The following is a 25,078-nucleotide window of genomic DNA, read 5'->3' on the forward strand; positions in this document are numbered from 1 at the left end:
CATGGCAAAGATGATAAGAGAGGGAACATCACATAGCAATCTTATACAATATTGGTTAAGCCACAGCTGTGTACAATTCTGGTCACCGGCATTATATGTGCTGGAGAGGATGCAGAGGAGATTCACCAGGATGTGGCTTAGGATGGACAGTTTCATAATGAAGAGAGACTTTGTAGGCTAGGGATGCTTTCCTTGGAGCAGAGGAAGGTGAGGGGTGACCTAACAGAGGCGTATAAAGTTGTGGAGTCACCAGACGATAGATGTTGAAATCTGAAATATACGAGGGGTGATTGATAAGTTCGTGGACTAAAGTAGGAGTCAATTTCAGAAAACCTAGCACATTTATTTTTCAACATAGTCCCCTCCTACATTTACACACTTAGTCCAGCGGTCGTGGAGCATACAGATTTTGGACCTCCAGAAAATGTCCACAGCATGGGTGATTGGTAAGTTTGTGTCCTAAGGTAGAAGGAGATGAGTTATACAGCTCTTGTACATGCACATGCAGTTCAACTCCTTGAGTGATTAGGCAGAAAGTTTGAAGTTAATAACTCATCTCCATTCTAAATGGATATCCCTCTATTCAGAGGCTGTGTCCTCTGGTCTTAAGACTTCCCCGTAATAGGAAACATCCTCTCCATATCCACTCTATCAAGGCCTTTTAACATTCGATAGGCTTCAATGAGATTCCCCCCTCATTCTTCTGAATTCCAATGAGTAGAGACCCAAACACCATTTAAGACAAGGTTGGTTAAATTTTTGCATAGTAGGGTAAAAGGCAGGTAGGTGGAGATGAGTCGATGGCCAGATCAGCCATGATCTTATTGAACGGTGGAGCTGGCTCGATAGGCCAGGTGGCCTACACCTGCTCCTATTTCTAAGTTTTTCCTGTTCTTATTAACACCCCTCATACGATAAGCCTTTCAATCTCAGAATCACTTTTGTGAACCTCCATTAAACCCTCTCCAATATCAGAACATCCTTTCTTAGATAAGGCACCCAAAACTGCTCACAATACTCCAAGTGAAGCCTCACCATTATAAGAAGGGTGTGGAGATAATGGAGAGGGTGTTGAAGAGGTTTACCGGGATGTTGCCTGGATTAGAGGTCAATGTGCTTTAGGGAGAGACTGATGGTGGTGGATTGACTTTCAAAATGCAGATCTTTGTAAAAACGCTAATGGGGAAAACGAAAACCCCTGAGGTTGAACCCTCAGATACAATTGAAAATGTTAATGATACGATTCAGGACAAGGAAGGTATTCCTCCTGATCAACTGATCTCACTGGGGAACAAACAGAGGATGGCTGTACTCTTTGATAATATCCAGAAGGAATCAACTCTACACCGTGTGTTCAGGCGGCATGGTGGCACAAAGAAGAGGAAGAAGAGGCCATACACCATCCCAAAGAAGAACCAGAATAAGAGGAAGCAGGTCATACTTACTGTCCTTAAATACTACAAGGTTGATGAATATGGGAAAATCTACCATCTATGCCATAAATGCCCATCAGAGGAATGTGGTGCTGGTGTGTTCATTGCCAGCCACTTCAACAGACAATATTGTGGAAAGTGCTATTTAACATTTTGCTGTAACAAGGCTAAAGATGCATAATTGTATTCATTTTAATAATGATAGAAAATTTTTTTTAAAAGGTAGAGGTTGGACACACTTGCGTTGTTACCCCTGGAGGACGGAGACTCAGGCGAGATCTGATAGAAGTTGATTTAAGATTACAAAAGGCATAGATAGAGCAGACAACCTGTATCTTTTTCCCAGGACCAAAATGCCAAATACTATAGGGCATGCATTTTAAGGTGAGAGGGTTAAGAGCAAAGGAGATGTGTGGAGCAAATTTTTTTTTAAACAAAGAGTGGTGGGTACGTGCATCACACTACCAGGGTGGTAGTGAAGGCAAATATGATAGAGGCTTTTAAGAGGCTCTTGGATAGGAATATGAATATGCTGAGAATGGAGGACTATGGATCTTGTGTAGGCAGAAAGGACTAGTTTAGCTAGATATTTAACTACTCGTTTAATTAGTTCAGCACAATGTTAAAGCACCTGTTCCTATGCTGTACAATTCCAGGTTCTGAGTTCCAAAGAGATGACCAATTCAAACCTCCTAATTTTTTTGCAGAACTGTTCTGACAGAAAGCCTTCAACCTGAAACGTTGACTCTGTTTCTCTTTCTACACGTGTGACCTGATCTACTGAGTGTTTTCAACATTCTTGTCTTTTACTGTCAAACAGGATGTATGCAACTGAGAGTCTGATGGGCAGCTGGGACTAGATGGGTCAAAGGGGCTGGTTCTGTGCTGTACGTATCTATACTCTGTGTCCCCAGCCTGGTCACAACACTGTCCTGGAGATTGCAAGGTAATTCCAGGCAACACCAGGACAATGCTGCAGGATTACGAACCCAATGCTGTTCAATGAGCCAAAACTCAAATCATGATATAGCTGTTCATTAAATCTCTGCGCAAGCATTGCATCTTAAAATCTGATGTCTTGCCAGCTCAATCATTCCATCTGAGACATTGGGCGATGCAAATCTTGGTGACTGAACATATTCAGTAGAGCACTTGCAACATTGTAGAATTAACGCCAGACATTATGTCCCTTTATAGAAATAATTAAGCAACGTAATACAGTATGAATAGCAATAGGCCATTGACACAACTGCTTAAAAAGGTTAGACTTACATTAGACTTCGAACAGTACAGCCCAGGAACAGGCCCAATTACATTAGTAATCAAATGGCCAACCAAACTAATCTCTTCTCCCTATACTCTGTTTAGAAGAACAAAGGATGAGAATTTTGAAAATTAAGACAATCCTCAGAAGGCTGGACAATTCCATGAGTGGAAGAACTGCAACTAGGGGACTTGGTTACAAGATAGAGACACAAGAGTCTGCAGATGCTGGAATCTGGTGCAACAAACCGTTGGTAGATCCTAGTGGGTCAGGGTAGAATCTGGGAGGCACAGGGTAGTCAACAATTCAGACCGAGTCCCTGCATCGCAGCTGAGTGCCGGGCGGAGAGAATCAGTGCAAAGAGATGAAGGACAGGGGCTGATATGTGGGTCCAGACAAAGTGAGGTAAGATGGATAGATGAGGAAGGGGTGGGGTGGAACTGGGAGATTGCAGGTCAATGTAAGGAACGGTCATTTAAAACTGAATTACATAGGAACCATTCACAGAAGATAGTGAATCTCTGGTATTCTCTACCACAAAAGATTGTGCAGGCTGGAACATGACTGGGGAGCTCATTTAAACAGAAGATATTTTTTTGAAAGATCAGGGTATTGAGAACAATGGACAATTGGCACAGAAGACAGCCATTGCCTTGATCATACTGAATGGTGCAGCAGGCTTGAGGGGTCAAGTCCTACTCCTGCTTCCATTGGAAAAATCATAAGTCAAAGTCAAATCTATTGTCATTTGCACAAATACATGTATGCACAGGTGCAATGAAATACTCACTTGCAGTAGCATCACAAGCACAAAGCATCAGATAATCAGCATTCACAAGATAAATATAAATTACACACAATTTTATAAGAAAGTTCAATTAGAACCCAAAGAGTACACTTTAGGGCAAAATGGTGCTAAATTGTAGTGATTAAAGTTGTGATGGTTGTTTCAAAACCAAACTGCCCAATTACAAACTTTCAACTCTTCAGTAAATTTCCTCCTTCATCATGGATAATCCAAGTTTCCTTTTCAAGACTCGATGTTACTCCCTTCATCTGTTTCTGATAACTAAATGGGAAACACAGGTAAAGCAGCAAATCCTTTCTAAATTGTCACAGGTGGCCCTTGGATGCGTACATTGGTCGATAGAGACAGGCAAGTTTAGGCCAGGTTCTTTTGCAGTGGGTTTATGATTAACCCAACCAGGGAATAAGACAGAGGCACCAAAGAATGGAATCTCCTGATGGTTTGACCCAAAATAATGACACCCAACAAAGGCTGCTTGACCCGTTGAATTCCTTGAGCAGATTGTTTGTTACAGAGAAGATAATCCGGTTCTTCTCCTGATCTCTCTATTAACCTTCACTTAACACCTCTTACCAGAGCTAATTCTGCTTAGGAGATTCAACAGGAATGGCAGCAGAAGAGAGAATATAATAGAAAAATAGAAAATTAACTAAAATCAAGCATGAGGCTGCTCACTTTGGCAAGAGAAAAAAGAGAAAAAGGGATTATCTAAATGGAGAGAGATGCAAGTGAGAAAGCTAGGTGTACTAATGTTGGACCTGCCTGCTAGAATCACAAAAGTCGAGTAGGCAGAACCAACAAGCTGTTAAACCAAATGGCCTTTTGACCTTCACTGCAAAGAGTTTGGAGTTTGGAAGTTTTATTGTAATTGTAAAGGATGCCTGTGACATCTCACATGTAATAACACATACAGTTTTTCTCCGCTTATCTGAAAAAAAGAGTAACATTAGAAGCAATATAAAGGAGATTCGCCAGAATAATTCCTGGGATGAAAGGGTTGCCCTGCCAAGAGAGATTAAACTGTTTGGACCCAATTTCCTTGGAGTTTAGAAGAATTAGGGTGCCATTATTGAAATATATAAAATCATAACATGGCTTGACATGGTAGATGTTGGGATATTTTCACAAGTGGAACTATTTTGAACAAGGGGACATGGTGACAAGAGAAAGGGCTGGTCAATTAAGACTGCAGCGTGTAGAAATGTATTCTCTCTGATGGTGGTGAATCTCTGGAATTCTCCGTCCTTTCCTGTTGCAATTAACTATCTTTCTGATCTTGGCTCTCAATGGAGAGGCTCTTGGGTGTTTAGGTCTTGATGTTGGATCATCACCAAGAATGAGCCCACGTCAGGGTTACTGGAATGTTGCTGAATCTCCAGTATTCTCTCACACACCACCTAAACTTTAGGTCACCTATATTTCTAGTTGGACTTTGGTCTTCAGACATCTTAAGACTTTTTTTCCCTCCTTCTTGAGATATACTCAATATGCCTGTGCTGCTGGATCTGTTATTTATTCTCACCGAACCAGACCTGGTGTTTTCTGGTAGAGCCAGGGATTACCTCACACTCTGCAGCATTACATTCCAGGGTGTTAACAAATTGGATGATCTCTCCTGGGCCCAAAATGGATGCAATCACAAGGAAGGTGTGCCAGCATCTTTACTTTCTTGGAGATTCAGGACATTCAGCTTCTCACCAAACACCCCATTAAATTTTTTAAGATGTGTCATTGGAAGTATCCCGACTGGCTGCATCATGGTCTGCTGTGGTAATTCCAATGCGCAGGAACATAAGAAGTGGCAGAGATTAGTGGATTGAGCCCAATACATCAGCGGCACATTCTCTCCCAACAGCTTCAAGAAGGCAACATTCGCCAAAGATGCCCACCATCTAAGCAATGCCAGCTTCTCGCAGCTACCAACAGGCAGGAGGTACAGAAGCCCAAAGTCCCACACCACCAGCTTGAACAACTGCCAGTTTCCTTCAGTTCTTGAATCATAATCCAGATTTGCAACTCTGCACAAAATTTGACCATTTTTTGGTCTAGTTATGTTCCTGTAATTGAGTTCCTTCTTGTAAAAATTGTGCGTAAATTGTTTAGTTTGTCTTTTCTTCTGAATACTGCTTATCTGATGCTATGTGCCTGTGATGTTGCTGCAAGTTTTTCATTGCACCTGTACATACAAGTTCTCATGCATATGTTGAAAAAGACAATTTTGATTTATTTGCCATGCTCCCTATGGTTAAAATCTTTCAGTCTCCAGCCTGAAGCTATTCAACAACTCTGCCCCACAGCTCTGTGGGGTAGACACCTCCCAGGATTTTTGACCACAGAATGGGTAACATTGTGAATCCCTTCAAGATACCCAGCAAAGGCATTGCTGCCATAGTTCCTATGGTACTACTTAGAGCTCAGTTCAATAGAGACAATAGACTGGGTCAGGCAGTGGTGGGCCCAACAGTTATCGGGTACCACAGCAGAAATGGTGTTCTCATCCCCAGGTCCCTCACTGGGGCAGTAATGTAGCCTGTTGGTGCAATGCCTTGGGATCAAAGGCACTGCCACAAGACCCTTTAAAGCTGACTTTGGCAAAATGGTGCTGGCTCTAAAGGGCCATGCTTTTTATTCTGAGCTGGGCCCTCAGATCCTAGGCACTCCTCCTAAAGGAAAACCCCACTCCAGGTCATTCAGTATCCAGTAAGTTTCAATGAGAATCCCATTCCACCCATCCTGTTCCTACTCCAGCCAGTACAAACCCTGAGTCATCCATAACCTATCACCAAACTTAGGGCATTTCAAAACATCCCAGAGAGGTACTACACAAATATGATTCATTGGGAACCACGTTCATGATTTGCTTTTTCTGATTTAAAATAGATACACCTTATCTGTTACTGGTTAACTCTGAAGCAAGTTAAGTAAAAAGCAGAAACAAGAGTTTCTGAAGAGTAACAGGTAAGTAAAAAGCAGGAACAAATAGTCACAGAATGGAAAGTAAAAGCATTGAGAGAGGGCGGTGTGCAATGAAACTTGCCCCGTCATACGGCTCATTCACAATTTGACAGAAATATCTACGCACCGTGCGGCAAAGGAACAAGGAAACTTCCGTACCTTAACGTGAAAAGGTTGGATCTCGTTCAGCGTTTGGGCTCTCATCTTTTTGGTTAAGATCTTCAACATTACGTGTATCTAAAAAAAAATCTGTATAGTTTTCGGAAGGAAATAAATGGATATATTAAACTGAAAGAGTTGCAGCGAGACTATGCGCCAAGGCAAGAGATGCAAGAACTTGTTGACTTCATTCACTTTCAGCTTCCTCTGCTGCCACGATTCTTGATTAACCAAACAGTGCCTTTGGGGAAGGGAGGGGGGGCGAATCGGGTTCACGACTGGTTCTGGCGCAGGGAGGGGGTGGAATCGAACCCGGGGTCAGCAAACTCTCCTCCCCTCCCCAGGCGAGCGGCTGCAGATTTCGTGGGGGAGTGTCTAGAGAAGGAGGGGTGGTATGCCGTGGACCCTGTCTCTTCGTCCCTCTCCTCCACCGACAACCTCGCTCACGGGCGCTGCCCTGTAACTTAACGGGATCGGGAAAGGGAAGCCAGCTCCTGCCCTGCCCCGGCCGCCTGCAATTGGTCGAGAAATAAAAGAGGTAAGGCTGATTTCCCACTCGGGGCGGAGTTAAATCTACGATCAGTACTCTATTTACCCGAGATCTTGTTCTTTTCACACCCCCTGTTGGTTAGAGCGAGATCTGGGGCTAATGACGAGTTACAAGTGTCGGCTTGGGGCGGGGATGTGCCCTGGAGTCAAACAGCAGAGAAATAGTTCCTCCTCCCCAACCTGCTGACCTTACAAAGGGTTTTAACATCATGAGGTGCACAGATAGGGTGACTGGTATAGCAAAGATGCAATTCAGCTAGAAAGAATGGAGAGTAGATTACTGGGACTCCAGGGACTGGAATATGGAGAGAGGTTGAAAAAAAAGGGACATTTTCATCGGAGCTTGGAAGAATGAGGGGTGATCGGAAAGAAATGCATAAAATCATCAGAGAGGTTCAAGCTAAACAATCTTTATTTCCTCTCTCTCTCTCTCTCTCTCTCTCTCTCTCTCTCTCTCTCTCGATTGGGGAATCTAGTACTAGATGGCACGAGTTTATGCTGAGGGGAGAGATTTAATAGGGATCCAGATTTTTACCCAGAGGATGGTGAGTATATGGAGTGAGCTACCTGAGGAAGTGGTTGAGGCGGATACGATATCAACGCTTCAAAGACATTTGCACAGGTAGATGGATAAGAAGGATTTTGAGGGATACATAGGCAAATGGGACAAGCTTAGATAGTTATTTTGGTTGACAAACCAATTGGACTGAGGGGTTGTGCCATGACTGTCAAGTACTGATCCCATTTACAAGCATATGGTCCTTAGCCTTTAACTGAACTGCTCACCTAGATCCTTCTTAAGTGTTATCAGTGTACTTGGCTCACTACCCACTCAGAACGAGGTTCCAATGCACGGATCAATGGGCAACAGATATGGTCACCCGTGGGGAATAAGCTCTGCTGAATTTTAAAGCTTCTTTCAAAAGTGGCATTCAGGAGAAGAATTGGTAACATCTGCAGGGCTGTGGTAAAAGGGTGGGCAGTAGAATGCTGGAGATACTCAGCAGGTCAGGCAGCATCTGAAGAGCGAGGAACAGAGACAATGTTTTAGATCAATGACCCTTCATCATAAGTAGAAAAAATGAGACTTTAAATGGGGACAAATAGACAATGGTACTAGTAATTCCTAGCATATATTTGCATGCATTTGTATGTCAGACATGCATAAGATATTTATATATGTATATATATAAAACATGAGTACAAATATGTGTTATAGAGCCATGTAGAAGGGAAGATAAGCTTGTTTAGGTCAAATCTCCCATAGAGACATAGAAATTGGCACTTCAGCCCACCATATCCATACCAAACTTTCTGCATTTACAGTCATAGAGTCATAGAACAGTACAACACAGAAACAGGCCCTTCAGCCCATCTACTCTGGGTCAAATCATTATTCTGCCTGGTCCCAACAACCTGAACTGGGACCATAGCCCTCCATACCCCTCCCATCCATCTACCTATCCAAATTTCTCTTAAACTTTGAAATTGACCCCATATCACCACTTGCGCTGGCAGCTCATTCCTCACCCTCACCACCCTCTGAGTGAATAAGATCCTCCTCGTGTTCGCCTTAAACATTTCACCTTTCACCTTTAACCTGTAACCTGTAGTTGCACTTTCACCAAACCTCAGTGGAAAGAAAGCCAGCTTGCATTTATCCTATCTATACCCCTCATAATTTTGTAAACCTCTGTCTAAGCTCCCTTCAATCTTCTACATTCCAAGGAATAAAGTACTAACCTATTCAATCTTTCCTCATAACTCAGGTCCGCCTGTCCTGGCAAAAAGCTTTGTAAATTTTCTCTATATTCTTTCAACCTTATTTACATCTTTCTTGTGGGTAGCTGACCAGAACTGTACATAATACTCCAAATTAGGCCTGAACAATATCTTATACAACTTCAACATAACATTCCATTTACTGTACTTAATACTTTGAATTATGAAGGCCAATGTGCCAAAAGTTTTCTTTACAACATTGTCAACCTGTGATGCCACTTTCAATTAATTATGGGCCTGTATTGCCAGATCTCTTTGTTTTACCACACTCCTCAGTGCCCTACCATTCACTGTGTTTGATCCTACGTTGTTTGGTCCTACCGAAGTGCAACACCTGGCATTTGCCTGCATTAAATTCAATCTACCATTTGAAGCCCATTTTTCCAGCTGGTCCAGATCCCAGTGCAAGCTTTGATAGTCTTCCTCGCTATCCACTACACCCCCAATCTTGGTGTTATTTCCAAATTTGTTGATTCAGTTAACCACATTATCATCCAGATCATTGATGTAGATCCAGAACCAATCCCTGTGACACTCCAGTAGTCACAGGCCTCCAGTCGAGAGGCAATCATTTTCTACCACTCTCTGGCTTCTCCCACAAAGCCAATGTCTAATACAGTTTACAAATCTTGAAAGCCAAGTGACTGAACCTTCTTGACCAACCTCTCGTGCAGGACCTTGCCAAATGCCTTGCTGAAGTCCATGTAGACAACATCCACCTCCTTATTGTCATCAACGTTCCTACTAACTTCCTTGAAAGACTCTACAAGGTTGGTTAGACATGACCTACCCCGCACGAGGCCATGCAGACTAACCCCAATCAGTCCATGTCTATTTAAAAACTCCTATATCCAGTCCCCTAGAATACCTTCCAATAACTTTCCCACCACTAATATCAGGCTCACTGGCAGAACAAGATTAGCTATCCTCCAATCCTCTGGTACCTCACCAGTCGCTAAGCATGATTTAAATATCTCTGCTAGGGCACCTGCAATTTCTGCACGCCTCCCACAGGGTCCAAGGGATCTTCTCATCAGGCCTTCAGGATTTATCCACCCCAATTTGCCTCAAGACAGCAGAAACCTCCTCCCCTGTGATCTGTACAGGATCCATGAAGATGCTGCTTTGCCTCACTTCTGTAGACACTGTGTCCATCTCCTGAGTAAATACAGATGCAAAATAATTATTTAAGATTTCCTCCATCTCTTTTGGCTCCACGCATGGATCACCATTCTGATCTTCCAGAGGACGAATTTTGTCCCTTGCAATCCTTTTGCTCTTAACACATCTGTGGACTCTCTTAGGATTCACCTTCACCTTCTTCACTAAGGCAACCACATGCCTTCTTTTAGCCCTCTTGGTTTCTTTCTTAAGTATTTTATTGCATCTTATACTCCTCAAATATTTCATTTGTTCCAACCTGCCTACATCTGCAATGCATGTCTTTTTTTCTCTGAAGGAACACCTCAATGTTTCTTGAAAACCAAACCTGTTAACTGACAAGAATATAGAAAATCTGTACTCTCAAAATTTCACTTTTGAAGGCCTCTCACGTACCAAGTTGCCAGTAAACCATCAAAATTGGCTATCCTTTTCGGATTACCCCCTCCCCCTCCCACTTTCGAATCTTTTACTATCTCTTCTTTCAGTTAGTCCTGACGAAGGGTCTCGGCCCAAAACGTCAACTGTGCTTCTTCCTTTAGATGCTGCCTGGTCTGCTGCGTTCCACCAGCATTTTGTGTGTGTTGCTTAAAATTGGCCTTTCTCCAATTTAGAATCCCAACCCATGGACCAGACCTATCCTTTTACTTATTTATTTTGAAACTAATGGTATGATCATCACTAAATGCAATGTATTCCCCTACATAAACTTCTGTCACCTGCCCTGCCTCATTCCCTAATAGCAGATAGTTGTGGGAAATTTCATTATGCAGGTAGACTGGGAAAAATCAGGTTGGTGCTGATTTTGAATTCCAAGAAAGAAAATTTGTAGAAGGCCTACGAAATGGCTTTGTGGATTAGCCTACTAGGAGATCAGCTATTCTGAATTGGGTGTTGTGTAATGATTTGGATTGAATTAGGGAGCTTAAGATAAAGGAAACCTCAGGAGGCAGTGATCATAATATGATAGAATTTACCCTGTAATTTGAGAGAGAGAAGCTAAAGACTGATTTATCAAAGTTCAAAGTACATTTATTATCAAAGTATGGGTACTATATGCAACCTTGAGATTTGTCTCCTTAAAGGCAGGCACAAAACAATGAAACCCAATCGAACCCATCGAAAACCCAATTGAAAACACTCAATGTGCAGAAATCATGCAAAGAATAGAAGTAGGAAAGTAACATTTGGAACTGAAGTTCATTAAAGGAGTTCACAGCCAGAAAGCCAGTCACCGCTGCAGCCAATTCAGGAGCCCATTAGTTGTAGGCCACAGCCTCAATTCAGTGCAGAGACAAGTAAACTTCACAGAGCAGCAAGCTGAACTGCCCTTCCCTCTCCTCCAACCCCAAAACCCTGACCTTTTCAATTAGAACTGGTGCTAAAATTGACGAAATGTTGGGCCATACCTCACTCTTGGACCTGGGCTCTGCTGCTTCAGTGTACTCTCGGGCCCATTAATTCAGCCTGTACCCAACTTTTCCATTTCAGACCAGCGTTTAAATCGATTAAACCTTAGGCCTGGGCCAGTGCCCTGCAGTCTCAACCCTGCCTCACCTTGGTTCTGCTGCATTCAATCACCTCCAAGTCTGCTCTAGCAATGGCCAACATAGGCTCATTGCCGCTCTCGAGCCCAGGTCCTGCTGCCTTGAATCAGCCCCTTCACACTATGCCACAACTGTCCTGCACCTTTAAGACTTCAGTTCACAACACAAGATTGCACAGTGGTGCAGGCTGTTCAAAAGCTCACCTCAGAAAGAGAAGTTACAGACTATAGATCGTATGCTGAGAAAAAAAAAGTGTGATTAATGTTTTGTTTATTTGGTTTACTACCAGCAAGTTGTCACTGTGCTTCACCAGTGCCATTGTAAACTAGAAGAGAAACTCAGTATTACAGTGGAGGATAGGAGTTACAGAGGCATGAGAGAGGAGCTGGCCAAAGTTGATTGGAAGGGGACACTAGCAGGGATGACAGCAGAGCAACAATGGCTGGAGTTTCTGGGAGCAATTCTGAAGACACAGGAATGGCACATCCCAAAGAAGATTTCCAAAGGCAGGATGATACAGCTGTGGCTTGACAAGGGAAGCCAAAGCCAAAACAAAAGACAAAGAGAGGGCAAATAGTACAGCAAAATTTAGTGGGAAGTTAGAGGATTAGGAACATTTTAAAAAACCACATGAGGCAACCAAAAAAGCCATGGGGTTGGGGGGGGGGGGTGGGGGGAAGATGAAATACAAAGGTAAGCCAGCTAATAATATCAAAGAGGATACCAAAACTGTTTATAGGCATAATAAGAGTTAAAGAGAGGTGAGAGTAGATATTGGACTGCTGGGAAATGACACTGAAGAGGTAGTAATGGAAGATAAGGAAATAGTGGATGAGCTGAATAAATATTTTGCATCAGTCTTCTCTATGGAAGACATAAGCAGTGTGCTGGAAGTCTGTGGTGCATTTGCTATTACCGAGGAGAAGGTGCTTGGGAAGCTGAAAAGTCTGAATGCAGATACGTCACCTGAACCAGACGGTCTGCAGCCTAGGGTTCTGAAACAGGTAGCTGAAGAGATTGTGGAGGCATTAGTAATAATCTTTCAAACAATGGGAAATTGCAAATGTCATTCCACTCTTCAAGAAGAGAGGGAAGCAGAAGAAAAGAAATTATAGGCCAGTTTTTCCTGAACTCAGTGGTTGGGAAGTTGTTATAGTCATTTGTTAAGGTTGACGTTACCAGGTACTTGGAGGCACATGATAAAATAGGCCAAAGTCAGCATGGTTCCCTCAAGGGAAAATCTTGCCTGACAAATTTGTTGGAATTCTTCAAAAAAGTAGCAAGCAGGATTGACAAAAGAGATTCAGTAGATGTTGTTTACTTAGATTTTCAGAAGGCATTTTGACGCGGTGCCGCGCATGAGGCTGCTGAACAAGATAAGAGCCCATGGTATTACAGGAAAGATACTAGCATGTATAGAGCATTAGCTGATTGGCAGGATGCAAAGAGTGGGAATGAAGGGGGACTTTTCTGATTGGCTGCCGGTGACTAGTGGTGTTCTGCAGAGGTTGGTGTTGGTACCGCTTCTTTTTACATTATACATCAATAATTTGGATGACAGAAGTGATGGCTCTGTGGCTCATTTTGTTGATGATACCAAGATTGGTGGAAGGGGAGACAGTGTTGAGAAAGCAGGGAGGCTGCAGAAGGACCTACACAGATTAGGAGAAAGAGCAAAGAAGTGGCACGTGGAATACAGTGTCAGGAAGTGTATGGTCATGCACTTTGGTAGAAGGAATATAAGTGTAGACTATTTTCTAAAAGGGGAGAAAATGCAAAAACACAAGATGAAAAGGGACTTGCAAGTCATTGTGCAGGGTTCCCTAAAGGTTAATTTGCAGGTTGAATCTCTGGTGAGGAAGATCAAATACAATGTTCGCACTAATTTCAAAAGGACTAGAATATAAAAGCAAGGATGTAGTGCTAAGGCTTTGTAAGTACTGGTGAGACCTCACTTAGAGTATTCTGAGCAGTTTTGGGCCCTTTATTTACAAAAGGATGTGCTGACATCGGAGAGGATTCAGAGGAGGTTCATGAGAATGAAGCTGGGAATGAAAGGCAATTCATATGAGGAGTGATTGATAGTTCTGGTCCTCTACATGATGGAATTTAAAAGAATGGGGGGGGGGGACCTCATTGAAGTCTTTCGAATATTGGAAGGCCTAGATAAAGTGGATGTGACAAGGATGTTTCCCATAGTGGGGGAGTATAGGACCAAAGGGCACAGCCTCAGGATAGAGGGATGTCCATTTGGTATGGAGATGAGGAGGAATTTCTTTAGCCAGAGGGTGGTCAACCTGTGGAATTTGTTGTCACAGGCAACCGTGGAAGCCAGTCCATTGAGTGTATTTAAGGCAGAGATTGATAGGCTCTTGATTAGTCAGGGCATGAGAGGTTACGGGGAGAAGGCAGGAGAATGGGGTTGAGAGGAAAATGGATAAGCCATGATGAAATAGCAGAGCAGACTGGATGGGCTGAATGGTTTAATGCTGCTCCTATGTCTTAAGCTCTTATGGGGAAGGAGTAGTGAACAGGTATTGAGGCCAAGATCTTATTGAGTGGTACTTACGGTTTCTGTCTTTATGATTTGGGAGTCACAAAGGAACAGAATGCTCAGCTCAGATGAGGGGAAGTGAGTAGGGACTTAAAGGGATTAGATGCTAGAGATACTCCTCCCCTCCCATCATTCTTTACCCCTCCTCAGTCTACAAATCACCTCAAATTACTATCTCACCTCTCCCCGCTCCTCTTCACACTGGTCATTTCCTTTCTCCACTTTACAACCTGATGCAGGGTTGCCACTCCAAACAGCAAAAATTTCTTTCCTCCCACAGATTTTGTTTCACAAGCTGAATTTCTCCAGAAGGCTGTTTGTTACTCTGGTTTTAAAGGCAACATTTTAAAGGGAAACAGGAGGAACGCAACCTAAAGAGAATGCATACATCACTTTACAGATAGTGGGAATGAGGTGAGAAGACATCGAAACAAAATTCAAATGAGATCCTGAACTTTATAAGCAAAATTGATAGAAAAGGCTATGAGTGTTGGAATGTGGAGCAACACACAAAAAAGCTGGAGAAAGTCAGTTGGTCAGGCAGCATCAATGGAGAGAAATACTCATTTGATATTTTAGTTCAAGACCTTTCATCTGGTCCCAAAATGTTTGCAGCCATGGTATGGCAATTAAGACTGCAAAAATCTGCAGGGAGCATATTACGGTGATAGCCTCCCATCACTGCATTTTGTCGACACTTCTCCCTCAGAAAAGCAGCCAACATCATCAAAGTCCCATCCACCCATCTCCCACTCCATCCAGCAGAAGTTTCAAAAGCCTGAAAGAACACAGCAGCAGGCTAACAGATAGCCTCCATCCTGCTGTTATAAGATTATTGAAGTCGCCTTGTAAAATAAGATGGTCTCTTGACCTCCCAGTCCAACTTATCATGGTCCTTGCACAGTATTGTGTGCTTGCACTTCAGTTTCTTTGTAACTGTAACACTTAATTCTGCATCTTATTGTTGTTTTTCCCTTGTACTACTTCAATATAATGATATAATGAAATGATCTGTTAGAGTTGTTGGGGAAGGCTTAAACTAATTTGCAGAGAGATGGGAACCACAGTGAAGGACTTGGGATAGGACGGATGGTAAAAAAGCAAAGATAGCATACAGTTAGACTGTCAGGAAGGGCAGGCAGATGACAGGACAAAATTGCAGCCAGCAGGGTGAGCATCAGTGCAGTAGGGATGGAAAATCAAAACAATTAGCAAATACAGCACGCTAACTCAATGCACTGAATATAAGAAATAAGGTGGATGATCTCATTGCACTTTTACAGATTGTCAGGTTTGATGTTATGGCCATCACTGAATCGTAGCTGAAGGATGAATGTCCAAGGTTACGCATTGTATTGAAGGGATAGGAAGGTCGGCAGAGTAGGTGGTGTGGCTCTGCTGGTAAAGAATCGCATCAAATCATTAGAAAGATGTGACATGGGATCAGAGGATGTTGGATCCTTGTGGGTTGAGTTAAGAAAATGCAAGAGTAAAAGGACCCTGATGACAATTATATATAGGCCTCCAAACAGTAGCTGGGATCTGGTCCACAGGTTACAATGGGAAATAGAAAAGGGGTGTCAAAAGGGCAATATTATGATATTCATGGGAGATTCTAACATGCAGGTAAATTGGGAAAATCAGATTGGTAATGGATCTCAAGAGAGTGAATTTGTTGAGATGGTTTTTTTAGAGCAGTTTGTTGTTGAGCCTACTAGGGTATCAACTATACTGTATTGAGTGTTATGCAATGAAGCAGATACAATTAGGGAGCTTAAGATAAAGGAACCCTTAGGAGGCAGTGATCACAATATGATTGTGTTCAACTTGAAATTTGATAAGGCGAAAGTAAAGTTGATGTAGCAGTATTTCAGTGGAGTAAAGGAAATTACAGTTTTATGAGAGAGGAGTTGGCCAAAGTAAATTGGAAGGAGATGCTGGCATGGATGACAGCAGAGCAGCAATGGCTCATGTTTCTGGAAAAAAAAAGAGTAAGATACAGAATAGATGTATTCCAATAAAAAAATACTCAAATGGCAAAATAGTACAAATGTGGCTGACAAGTGAAGTCAAAGTTAATGTAAAAGCATAAGAGAGGGGATACAGCAAAGCAAAAATTAGCAAAGATAGAGGATTGGGAAGCTTTTAAGAACCTACAGGAAGCAACTAAAAGGTGCATTAAGAGGAAAAAAATAGAATATGAAAGCAAGCTAACAATCAATATAAAGGTGAATAGAAAAAGCTTTTTCAAGTATATAAAAAATAAAAGGGAGATGAGAGTGGAAAGCGCACTGCTAGAAAATGGGGCTGGAGAAATAAAAATGAGGCACACGGAGATGGCAGGTGAACTAAATGAGTATTTTGCATCAGTCTTCACTGTGGAAGACATTAGTAGTGTGGCAGATGTTGAAGGGTGTGAAGGAAGAAAAGTGAGTTCAGTTACTATTACAAGGGAAAAGGTGCTCAAAAAGCTGAAAGACCTAAGAGTATATAAGTCACATGGACCAGAGGAACTGCACCCTAGGGTTCTGAAAGAGGTAGTGGTAGAGATTTTGGTGGCATTAGTAATAATCATTCAAGAATCATTGGTCTCTGGGATGGTTCCTGAGGACTGAAAAATTACAAATGTCACTCCACACTTTAAGAAAGGAGGAAGGCAGAAGAAAGAAAATTATAGACCAGTTAGCCTGACCTCAGTGGTTGGGAAGATGTTAGAGTCAATTGTTAAGGATAAGGTTATGGAATACTTGGTGACACTGGACAAGATAGGACAAAGTCAGCATGGTTGCCTTCAGAGAAAATCTTGCCTTATGAACCTGTTGGAATTTTTTGAGATTACAAGTAGGATAGATAATGGGGATGCAGTGGCTGTTGATATTTGGATTTTCAGAAGGCCTTTAACAAGGTGCCACACATGAGGCTGCTTACCGTGTTAAGAGCCCATGGTGTTATAGTAAAGTTACTGGCATGGTTACAGCATTGACTGATTGGTAGGGGGCAGCGAGTGGGAATTAAAAGATACTTTTCTGGAGATGCACATCCACTCAAATCAGTGGGGACTCATTGGTATTAACTCCACAGTCCAGAAATTGACAAAGCCTCATAGCCTAGGTGATTTAGTGTTTGCCTAAATATCTCCTAAAAGCTGTCAGCAACTCTACTTCCACCACTCTCTCCAGCATTACATTTCAGGCACTCACCTCTCTCTTGATTAAAAAAAAAAGCTCCCCCCTCAGATCCACACTAAATCCCTTATCCCCTTACCCAAAATCCACATCATCTAATCTTAGACTGATGGGAGACCTGATATCATGGACCATTCAGAAATCTGATGGTGGAGGGGAAGCTGTTCATAGAACTCTGAGTGTGGGTCTTCAAACTCTTGTACTTCCTCCCTGATGATAGCAATGAGAAGAGGGCATGTCCCAGATGGTTAGGGTCCTTAATGATCGATACCATCTTCTTGAGGCAGCACCTATTGAAGACATCTTCGATGGTGGCGAGGATCTGATATGGGGAATAGTCTCTTGCAGACTACCATACCAATACCCCCCATAATTTTATATATCTCAATTATATCTTTTCTTAACCTCCTCTGCTCCAGACCTAGCTTCTACAGTCTCTCCTCATAACTGAAATATATCTCTACAGGTAACATCCTGGTGAACCTTGTCTATACCCTCTTCAATGTAATTAACATTGAATAACGGTCAGACATTGGTACAATTTAAAACCAAATCACGAAGCATTTAATGATAACTGAAGAACTTCCATTTTGTCCCATTCCTTCCACTGCCCCTTTCTACAGGGCTGAAAACACAAAAGCCTGAAAGCATGTATCGCCAGTCTCAAGGACAGCTTCTGTGTCACAGTTATGGGACTGCTACATGGTCCCCAATACGATAAGATAAATCCTTAACCTCATTGTGGTCCATACACCTTATTGTCTACGTTCACTGTATTTTCTCTGTAACTCTAACACAGTATTCTGCAATCTATTATTGCTTTTCCCTTGTGCTACTTCAAAGTACTGTTGTTTTGAAATGATCTATATGGATGGAATCCAAATCCAAGTATATATAACAATAATAGACCTTCCACCATTTCTAATTGTCATTACAAGGGGAATTGTGTGACAGCATAGTCTCACAGATGGCAAGTAACCCATATGACTGAGCAGTTCCTTGCTGAAGAGTGTGATATTTTGATCAATATTACACTTTCTTCTTCAAATAGGGCTCCAGATTTCTTCACATATGAAAGAGGCTGAGCAGTATGAGTTCAAAGTTTTGCAGAAAGAGAATTAAATAATACATTGCTTCCCAAATTGTAATATTCCTACTTGAATCAACCTCAATTATATTCTCAGAATAGAGATTCAACCCACAGTTTTTGGCTTGAACACAAGGAATTGCCTTTAGGTCAATCCATTGCATAACTTTCATTTTAATTCTCCAACTTACTCTCCTGCTAACCACTCTGCCATTAAGCGTTGTACATTGCTACAGCAGAATTCAGTGTAAACCCAAGGAATAGCACCTCATCATCTGACTGGACACACTGTAGCCTGAGTCAACACAGTTTCATTGTGTCATAGCTTCAGGCAATCATCTATTTCCTGTAGCCAGTGTTTATATGTTTTCCTTCTGGCTATTTGTTTTTTGTGTTGGATCTCCTGTAGGCTCACTTGTAATTCACTTTTTTCTTGGCTCCATCACCTCTTTTGTACTTTAATTCTTCCTCCCCTTCAGCCTATCACAGAATCTCTGCAGTAAAGGTAGATCAGGATAAATGTTTTCACTCCAAGTCTAGTGAATCTTTGGAGTTCTCTACCCTTGAGTGTTGTGGATGTTCCATCGGTGAATTCATTCAATACAAAGATAGACAGATGTTTAGTTAAAAGGAAATCATGGTGTGCCCTGATAATACAGTAAAATGTGCTGAAATCAGCCTTAATATTTGGAGGAAAGGTTCCAGAGGTAAAAAAAAAGGGGTCTCTTTGCTCCTATTTCTTATGATTTTATGTTATTTTTGAATGATGGTCATGCTCGTCTAAGGTCATGTTTAAACATTAAACTTAGGAGAAGAATTAGGCATTCAGCTCATTGACTCTACTCTGCCATTCAATCGTGACTGGCTTTTTTTTTCTCAGCACCAATTATCCCTCCCAGCTTCCAAATTATTTTGAACTCTTTGGAAAAACGGAAGGAAAGTGCCTTCTAATTCCAAACACAAAGGCTGAAATGGCAAACACATAGCCTACTGTGCAGATGAGATGGGTTGGATTTCTGGTGATGCTAACAAAGAAGTTCTTGATTGGGTTGTCAGAATTCCCATAAAGTTTCTCCAGAGTTTGTTGACATAGAACAGAGGAGCCTGGGAGTACAAGTGCAAAGTTCATTGAAAGCATCACAGGTGGTGAAGAAGGTTATTTGTCATGCTGGTTTTCATCAGTCAGGGTAATGAGTGTAGGAATTGGGACATTATGTTTCAGTTGTACAATTGTAGTATTGTGTGCAGTTCAGTTTCCCTGTTACAGGAAAGACATCACTGAGCTGTAAAGAGTGAAAACAACATTAAGGATGACTTAGAGGGGTGGAGCTAAGTCATGATGGTGCTAAACAGCAACATCTTCAGAAATAGATCTATTTCTATCTTTGATATCTCATTTTTTTCCTTTTCAAGGTTCTTTTGAGGACCCTGACCTGGAGTTACACGCTGACTTCGATTCTTTGTGGGAATGAGACCCACTCTCCGGGCCTCACGACCGGCCGCTTTTTGATATTCCAAGCACACGGCCTGGAAGACTAGCGTGGCTTCAGGGTTCGGGATTTTTATGGCTCTGGAGATGTGCTGATTCTAGGCCGGTGCCCCTGACTGAAGCGTCGCGGGAGAACATAGAACATTGGGAGCAGTGGGTTGTGTGGTCGGAGAGCTGCACCAATCTGGGGCCGACTCTCTGGGCGCAGAGCTCGAAAAAAGCGACACAACAGACTTTTAACAGTGTAAATCAGTGAGTTGTTTGTTATGTCTTCCTCTGGCTGTGAAATGGGGACACCTTTCCCCCTTAATAGGGAGAGAGAGTGCCTATGGTATGTCGAATTACTGGGTGAACGAGTAGTCTTAGCCTGTGTCTCTATTGATGCTTTGCTGTACGTTTGAGTGCTCGGAGGGGAGGCGGGTGCTGATGGTTTTTTGCTGGTGGGGAGGGGTTGTTGCCTTGCTGCTGCTTGTGCATGGGAGGGGGGTTTTGGGTTTCTAAAGTTTCACTGTCATTCATTCATTGGGGCACTCTCCTGTTTTTGTGGATGTTTGCGAAGGAAACTAATTTCAGGATGTACATGGTATACATTTCTCTGACGTTAAATGTACCTATTGAAACCTACTGATAAACTTGCTAGGACTCAAGGGCCTAAGTTATCAGAAGATGTACAGCTAGCTAGGACTTTATTCACTTGAATGTAGGCGATGACATTATGGAGGTGCATGAAATTGTGAGGTTTGATGAATGCACACAGTCGTTTTTCCCCAGGAAAGGAAGCAAAAAACTAGAAGGCATAGGTATAAGGTGAGACTTAAAAGGGGTTGGGGGATGCAATGCAGAGCATGGCAAGTGTATGGCCGGTGAATATAGGTGAAACAGGATCATTAACAACATTTAAAAGACATGGATCGGAAAGGTTTAGAGCAGGACTTCTCATCCTGGGATCCATGGACCCCTTGGTTAATAGTCAGTTTCAATGGCATAAGAAGGGTTGGGAACCCCTAACTTACAGGGATATGGGTCAAACACAGGGGTATCTTGGTCAACATAGACAAAATTACTCTATGAATCTAAAAAGTGAAGTTTAAGAAAACAATTAGTTATTTGTTTAATATACTTAGATAAAAAATAGTTATCAGTCAATATATTCCTATCAACAGAGCCACCAAGTCACGGGGAGATACAGCACAGAACCAGGCCTGTGATGGTGTACCCAATCTAGAGCCCAAAATGCAAGGCAGGACTTTAAGTCCTATGGTTGTAGATGTCAGTAAGTACAATCCTATATCAATTTATAATTCAGGGACTTAGTTACTTAACTACTTTGGTATTTTTTCTAAAGGGATTTACTATCAACAATTACTATTTCAAGTGGTGAGTCACCCCTCCTAACCAAACAGGAGATACTCCCAGCTACAAAGCAGATTAATCACAGTTGTTTTATTTTAAGTGGAACAAATTTATTTTGAGGAATAATACTAAAAGAGATTAAAATTCTACAAAGGACTTCCAACCACACATACAATTCTAACAAACTAGAAACCTGTACCAATGAGTTGTAGACGAACATGTCATCTGTTGCAAAAAGGAAGCTCTAGGAAGAAATCCTTCTTGGGTCAAGGCTGAGGAGTGAAATCTGTGTCTTTATCTCTGTCACTCCTACCCACCTTTATTACCTTCTAATACTTATATATCTTTTTCCTAGTCATCTAATAACTTTATCTGCATGTGATATTTTTACAATTGCATTGATCAGGTCAGATGGCAGAGCCTTAGGCTATTGGGCAATGTTGCTTCTCCTGTTTTGGTTGCAGTCTCAAGTAGGTCAACAATAGGCATCCTGAGCCTGGGCAATATTGTTTTGCAAGAGGATGGATAAACGATTCTAGTTAAAAATGAACAATAAACATCTTGAACCCTGAGCATTTTTTCTATTATGCTAAAAAGCTGACTTTAACAAAAGCCCTCCTGACGCTGACTAGTGAATATCCATCACAAGCCCTTCAGCCCATTGAGTTACACAGACCAGCAGCCAACCACTTACACCAATCTCAATTCCTCTTCTAATTCCTCCACCTCCACTAACCTCATGTCAATCCTCAGCCATGCACCTACACAATTTAAAATAACAATTAGACAATTCCAGCTTGCAATTGGAGAACTGCCTTTTGGTGAGATGTCAACACATGTAGAACCTGCCAACAATGCAAAATCCAGCCAGTAGGAAAATGGGAAACAAAATAGTCTGGCAGAAATGTCTGTAAAGGACTCAAAATTGCACTGTTACAATCATTCAATATGACTGCCCCCTCAAGACAAATCAACAAGCATGAAAACCTTGGCCTCAATACTTCCTTATGCAATTAGATCATCAATTTCCTCAACCAGTTCAGATTGGCATCTCCTCCATAATCTTCATCAGCAAAGGTGAATGCTTAGTTCCCTGCTCGACTCATTTTACACTTATGACTGTGTGGCTAAGCACAGCTCCAATGCCATATTTAAGTTTGTTGATGATGCCACTGTCGGCTGAAACAAAGGTAGTGATGAATCTGCTGACTCAATGTCAGCAAGACCAAAGAGCTGATTATTGACTTCAGGAGGAGGAAATCAGAGGTCCATGAGCCGGTCCTCTTCAGGGAATCAGAGGTGGAGAGGGTCAAGAGTGGAGAATCCTACAGAAGGTAGTGGATAAAGCCCAGATCATTATGAATAAAGCCCTTCCCACCATTGAGCACATCTACATGGAACATTGTCACAGGAAAGCAGCACCATCATCAGGAATCCCCACCCCCCAGGTCATGCTTCTTCTCACTGCTGCCATCAGAAAGAAGGTACAGGAACCTCAGGGCTCGCAGCACCAGGTTCAGGAACAGTTATTACCCCTCAACCATCAGGCTCTTGAACCAGAGAGGATAACGTCACTCAGTTGCACTTGCCCCATCACTGGAATGTTTCCCCAACCAAAGGACTCACTTTCAACGACTCTTCTCATGTTCTCAGTATTTATTGCTTATTTATTATTATTATAAAAACTTAAAAACATTTTTCTCAGCTCAAGCTGGCAAAGCCTGAGATGTGAGCATAGCCAAGCACACTCAATTGTCATTTCCTAGGAACTTACGGACTGTTCTAGTGGTGTTTAGTATTGTGGCTTTCTGAAGGTTTACATAGATATTACTGTGCAGCCCTAATTGTTTAATGCTATTGTATAGTGCCTTTGGGATGATAACAGTAGTAGATATTAATATCTGGACAATATATACCCTGTTCTTGTACCAAAGTATTTCAATTTCCCAAACAAAAGAAAATCTGCAGATGCTGAAAATCCAAGCAACACACACAAAATGCCGGTGGAACTCAGCTGGCCAGGCAGCATCTAGGAAAAAAGCACAGTCGACATTTTGGCTGAAACTCTTCGGCAGGACCCCTTTTAATTCAGCATACTTCTGGTGTTTTTCACATTGATTTCTGCATTTCTACCTGCTCCTGTATTGCCATAAGGAACCCTTCTGCTTCTGGGAAGATGTCTCCAACTCTGTGTCAGGCGCTTTATGCTTTTTTGTTGACATTTTGTCTGCTCAGGTTGTGGGAATGTCTTCCATTGGTTAACCTTTTATTCAAAAGTGACAAATCCCTTCATTTTTCTGGATGTACTCTCATTTAAGTTTACTTCTTATCAGAATTGCAGATACTCACGTGGAGTACTGAATCCTGTTCTTGTTGATGAAAATATATGATTAGAAGTTTTATCTGACTGTTATGTAGATTTTTAATACTGGTTATTCCTTTTCCTATTCCTCATTATTATTGTTACTTCTTTCTTTCTTTCTTTTTTGTATTTGCACATTCTGTTGTCCTTTGCACACCGGTTATCCACTCTGATGCCGTATTTCATTGATTCTATTATGGTGACTGAATTTATTGTGTATTCCTGCAAGAAAGTGAATCTCGGGGTTATATATGGTGACACATTTGCACTTTAATAATAAGTTTACTTTGAACAAGCCAATGCATGAATGAAATCACCAAAGAGTTACTGGTAGATACAAAGCAGCTTCTTTATTCGACAAAACAAGGTACAGCAGGCATCATACGGAGACGCTTTCGGTGAAAAGTTCTGCTGGCTAGATACAGTATTTATTTGCTAAACGCAAACGACAGTTCCATATTTTCAAAGTATGGACAATGCTTTCTCTTAAAGCTACACACAAACTTCACATCTTCAGATTTGCATCCATCCCACAGGCGCCAGTAGCGTCTGGATTGGGATCCACAGCTTTTAGGAATCCATTGTTCCAAACTGAATCCACAATACATTTACTTGGTATTTTACGTGCTAAGCATAAAGGACAATTCCATATCTACAAAGTATATATAGATAATGCTTTCTTTGAAACTACATGCAAACTTCACAGCTTCTAGTTCATATCCATCCCACAGACACCAACATCGTCTGTGGACTGGGATTCACAGCTTTTAGGAAATGCATTGTTCCAAATTAAATCCACAATACATCATCAAGGAACCGAAGACTGGTAGCCAAATCCATTTCCTAAATGAAAATGACCTAAACCCAAAAGTCCTCTAACATGCAATTTGAGGTTCAACCCATGACTCCACTACGTGCACTGACAGAGCCCCCTCCTGGCCTAAAAGGAGCATTGCATGTAGTTCACTGGATGAATGTACACATAAGATGCTACAGATGCTGGAATCTGGAGCAACGCATAATTACTCAGACACTCCTCCCACAGTTCCCTTCCCCACCTTCCTCCATTTATTCTATGCCCCACTATCCTCTCCTATCAGAGTCCATCATCTTCAGCCTTTTGGCACTACCTTATTATTCCTTTGTTTTTGCTCTGCTTTTTAATTTTGTAAAACATAGTAAAATTATGCCTTTGCACTGTACTGCTGCTCCCTCTAAAGAGCAAATTTCACATCATCTAAATCTGATTCTGATTCTACCCATCACTGCCCAACTTGTAACATCATTCCTGTCTTCACCTGCCTTTCATCCCCTCCCTCCACCTATTACCTGCCAGCTCTTCTCCTTCTATATTGGCCATCTCCTCTCTTCCTTCACAGTCCAGTGAAGG

General features: G+C 41.9%; 2 protein-coding genes and 1 long non-coding RNA gene across 7 annotated transcripts in view; 2 read left to right on the forward strand and 1 right to left on the reverse strand.

The window, feature by feature from the left end:
- si:dkey-16j16.4 (uncharacterized) overlaps positions 1 to 25,078 on the reverse strand; it is a 143,779-nt gene that overhangs the window by 76,534 nt on the left and 42,167 nt on the right. For 4 of the 5 annotated variants that reach the window (XM_059982823.1, XM_059982819.1, XM_059982821.1 and 1 more), the window contains one exon: positions 6,620 to 6,697. In XM_059982823.1, the coding sequence (XP_059838806.1) occupies positions 6,620 to 6,688 (69 nt within the window). In that variant the 5' untranslated portion in view covers positions 6,689 to 6,697. Of the gene's footprint in view, positions 1 to 6,619; positions 7,068 to 25,078 lie in introns of those variants that run through there. The other variant, XM_059982820.1, reaches the window with a different exon arrangement.
- LOC132400342 (ubiquitin-ribosomal protein eS31 fusion protein-like) lies at positions 1,141 to 1,691 on the forward strand. Its single transcript, XM_059981295.1, has one exon. It carries the CDS (start codon positions 1,156 to 1,158, stop codon positions 1,612 to 1,614), a length of 459 nt encoding a protein of 152 aa, XP_059837278.1. The 5' UTR covers positions 1,141 to 1,155; the 3' UTR covers positions 1,615 to 1,691.
- Positions 7,038 to 25,078, forward strand: part of LOC132401054 (uncharacterized) — a 44,465-nt gene continuing 26,424 nt past the window's right edge. The window contains exons 1-3 of the long non-coding RNA XR_009514467.1: positions 7,038 to 7,157; positions 19,898 to 20,225; positions 21,137 to 21,246. This is a non-coding gene — a long non-coding RNA (uncharacterized LOC132401054). The remainder of the gene's footprint in view (positions 7,158 to 19,897; positions 20,226 to 21,136; positions 21,247 to 25,078) is intronic.

This window comes from Hypanus sabinus, chromosome 10 (assembly GCF_030144855.1).
Source record: "Hypanus sabinus isolate sHypSab1 chromosome 10, sHypSab1.hap1, whole genome shotgun sequence".
Classification (NCBI taxonomy): Eukaryota; Metazoa; Chordata; class Chondrichthyes; order Myliobatiformes; family Dasyatidae; genus Hypanus; species Hypanus sabinus.

What these genes read in the sequence shown, in the direction of transcription:
- LOC132400342 (XM_059981295.1), top strand. Translation starts at nt 1,156, where the DNA reads ATGCAGATCTTTGTAAAAACGCTAATGGGGAAAACGAAAACCCCTGAG.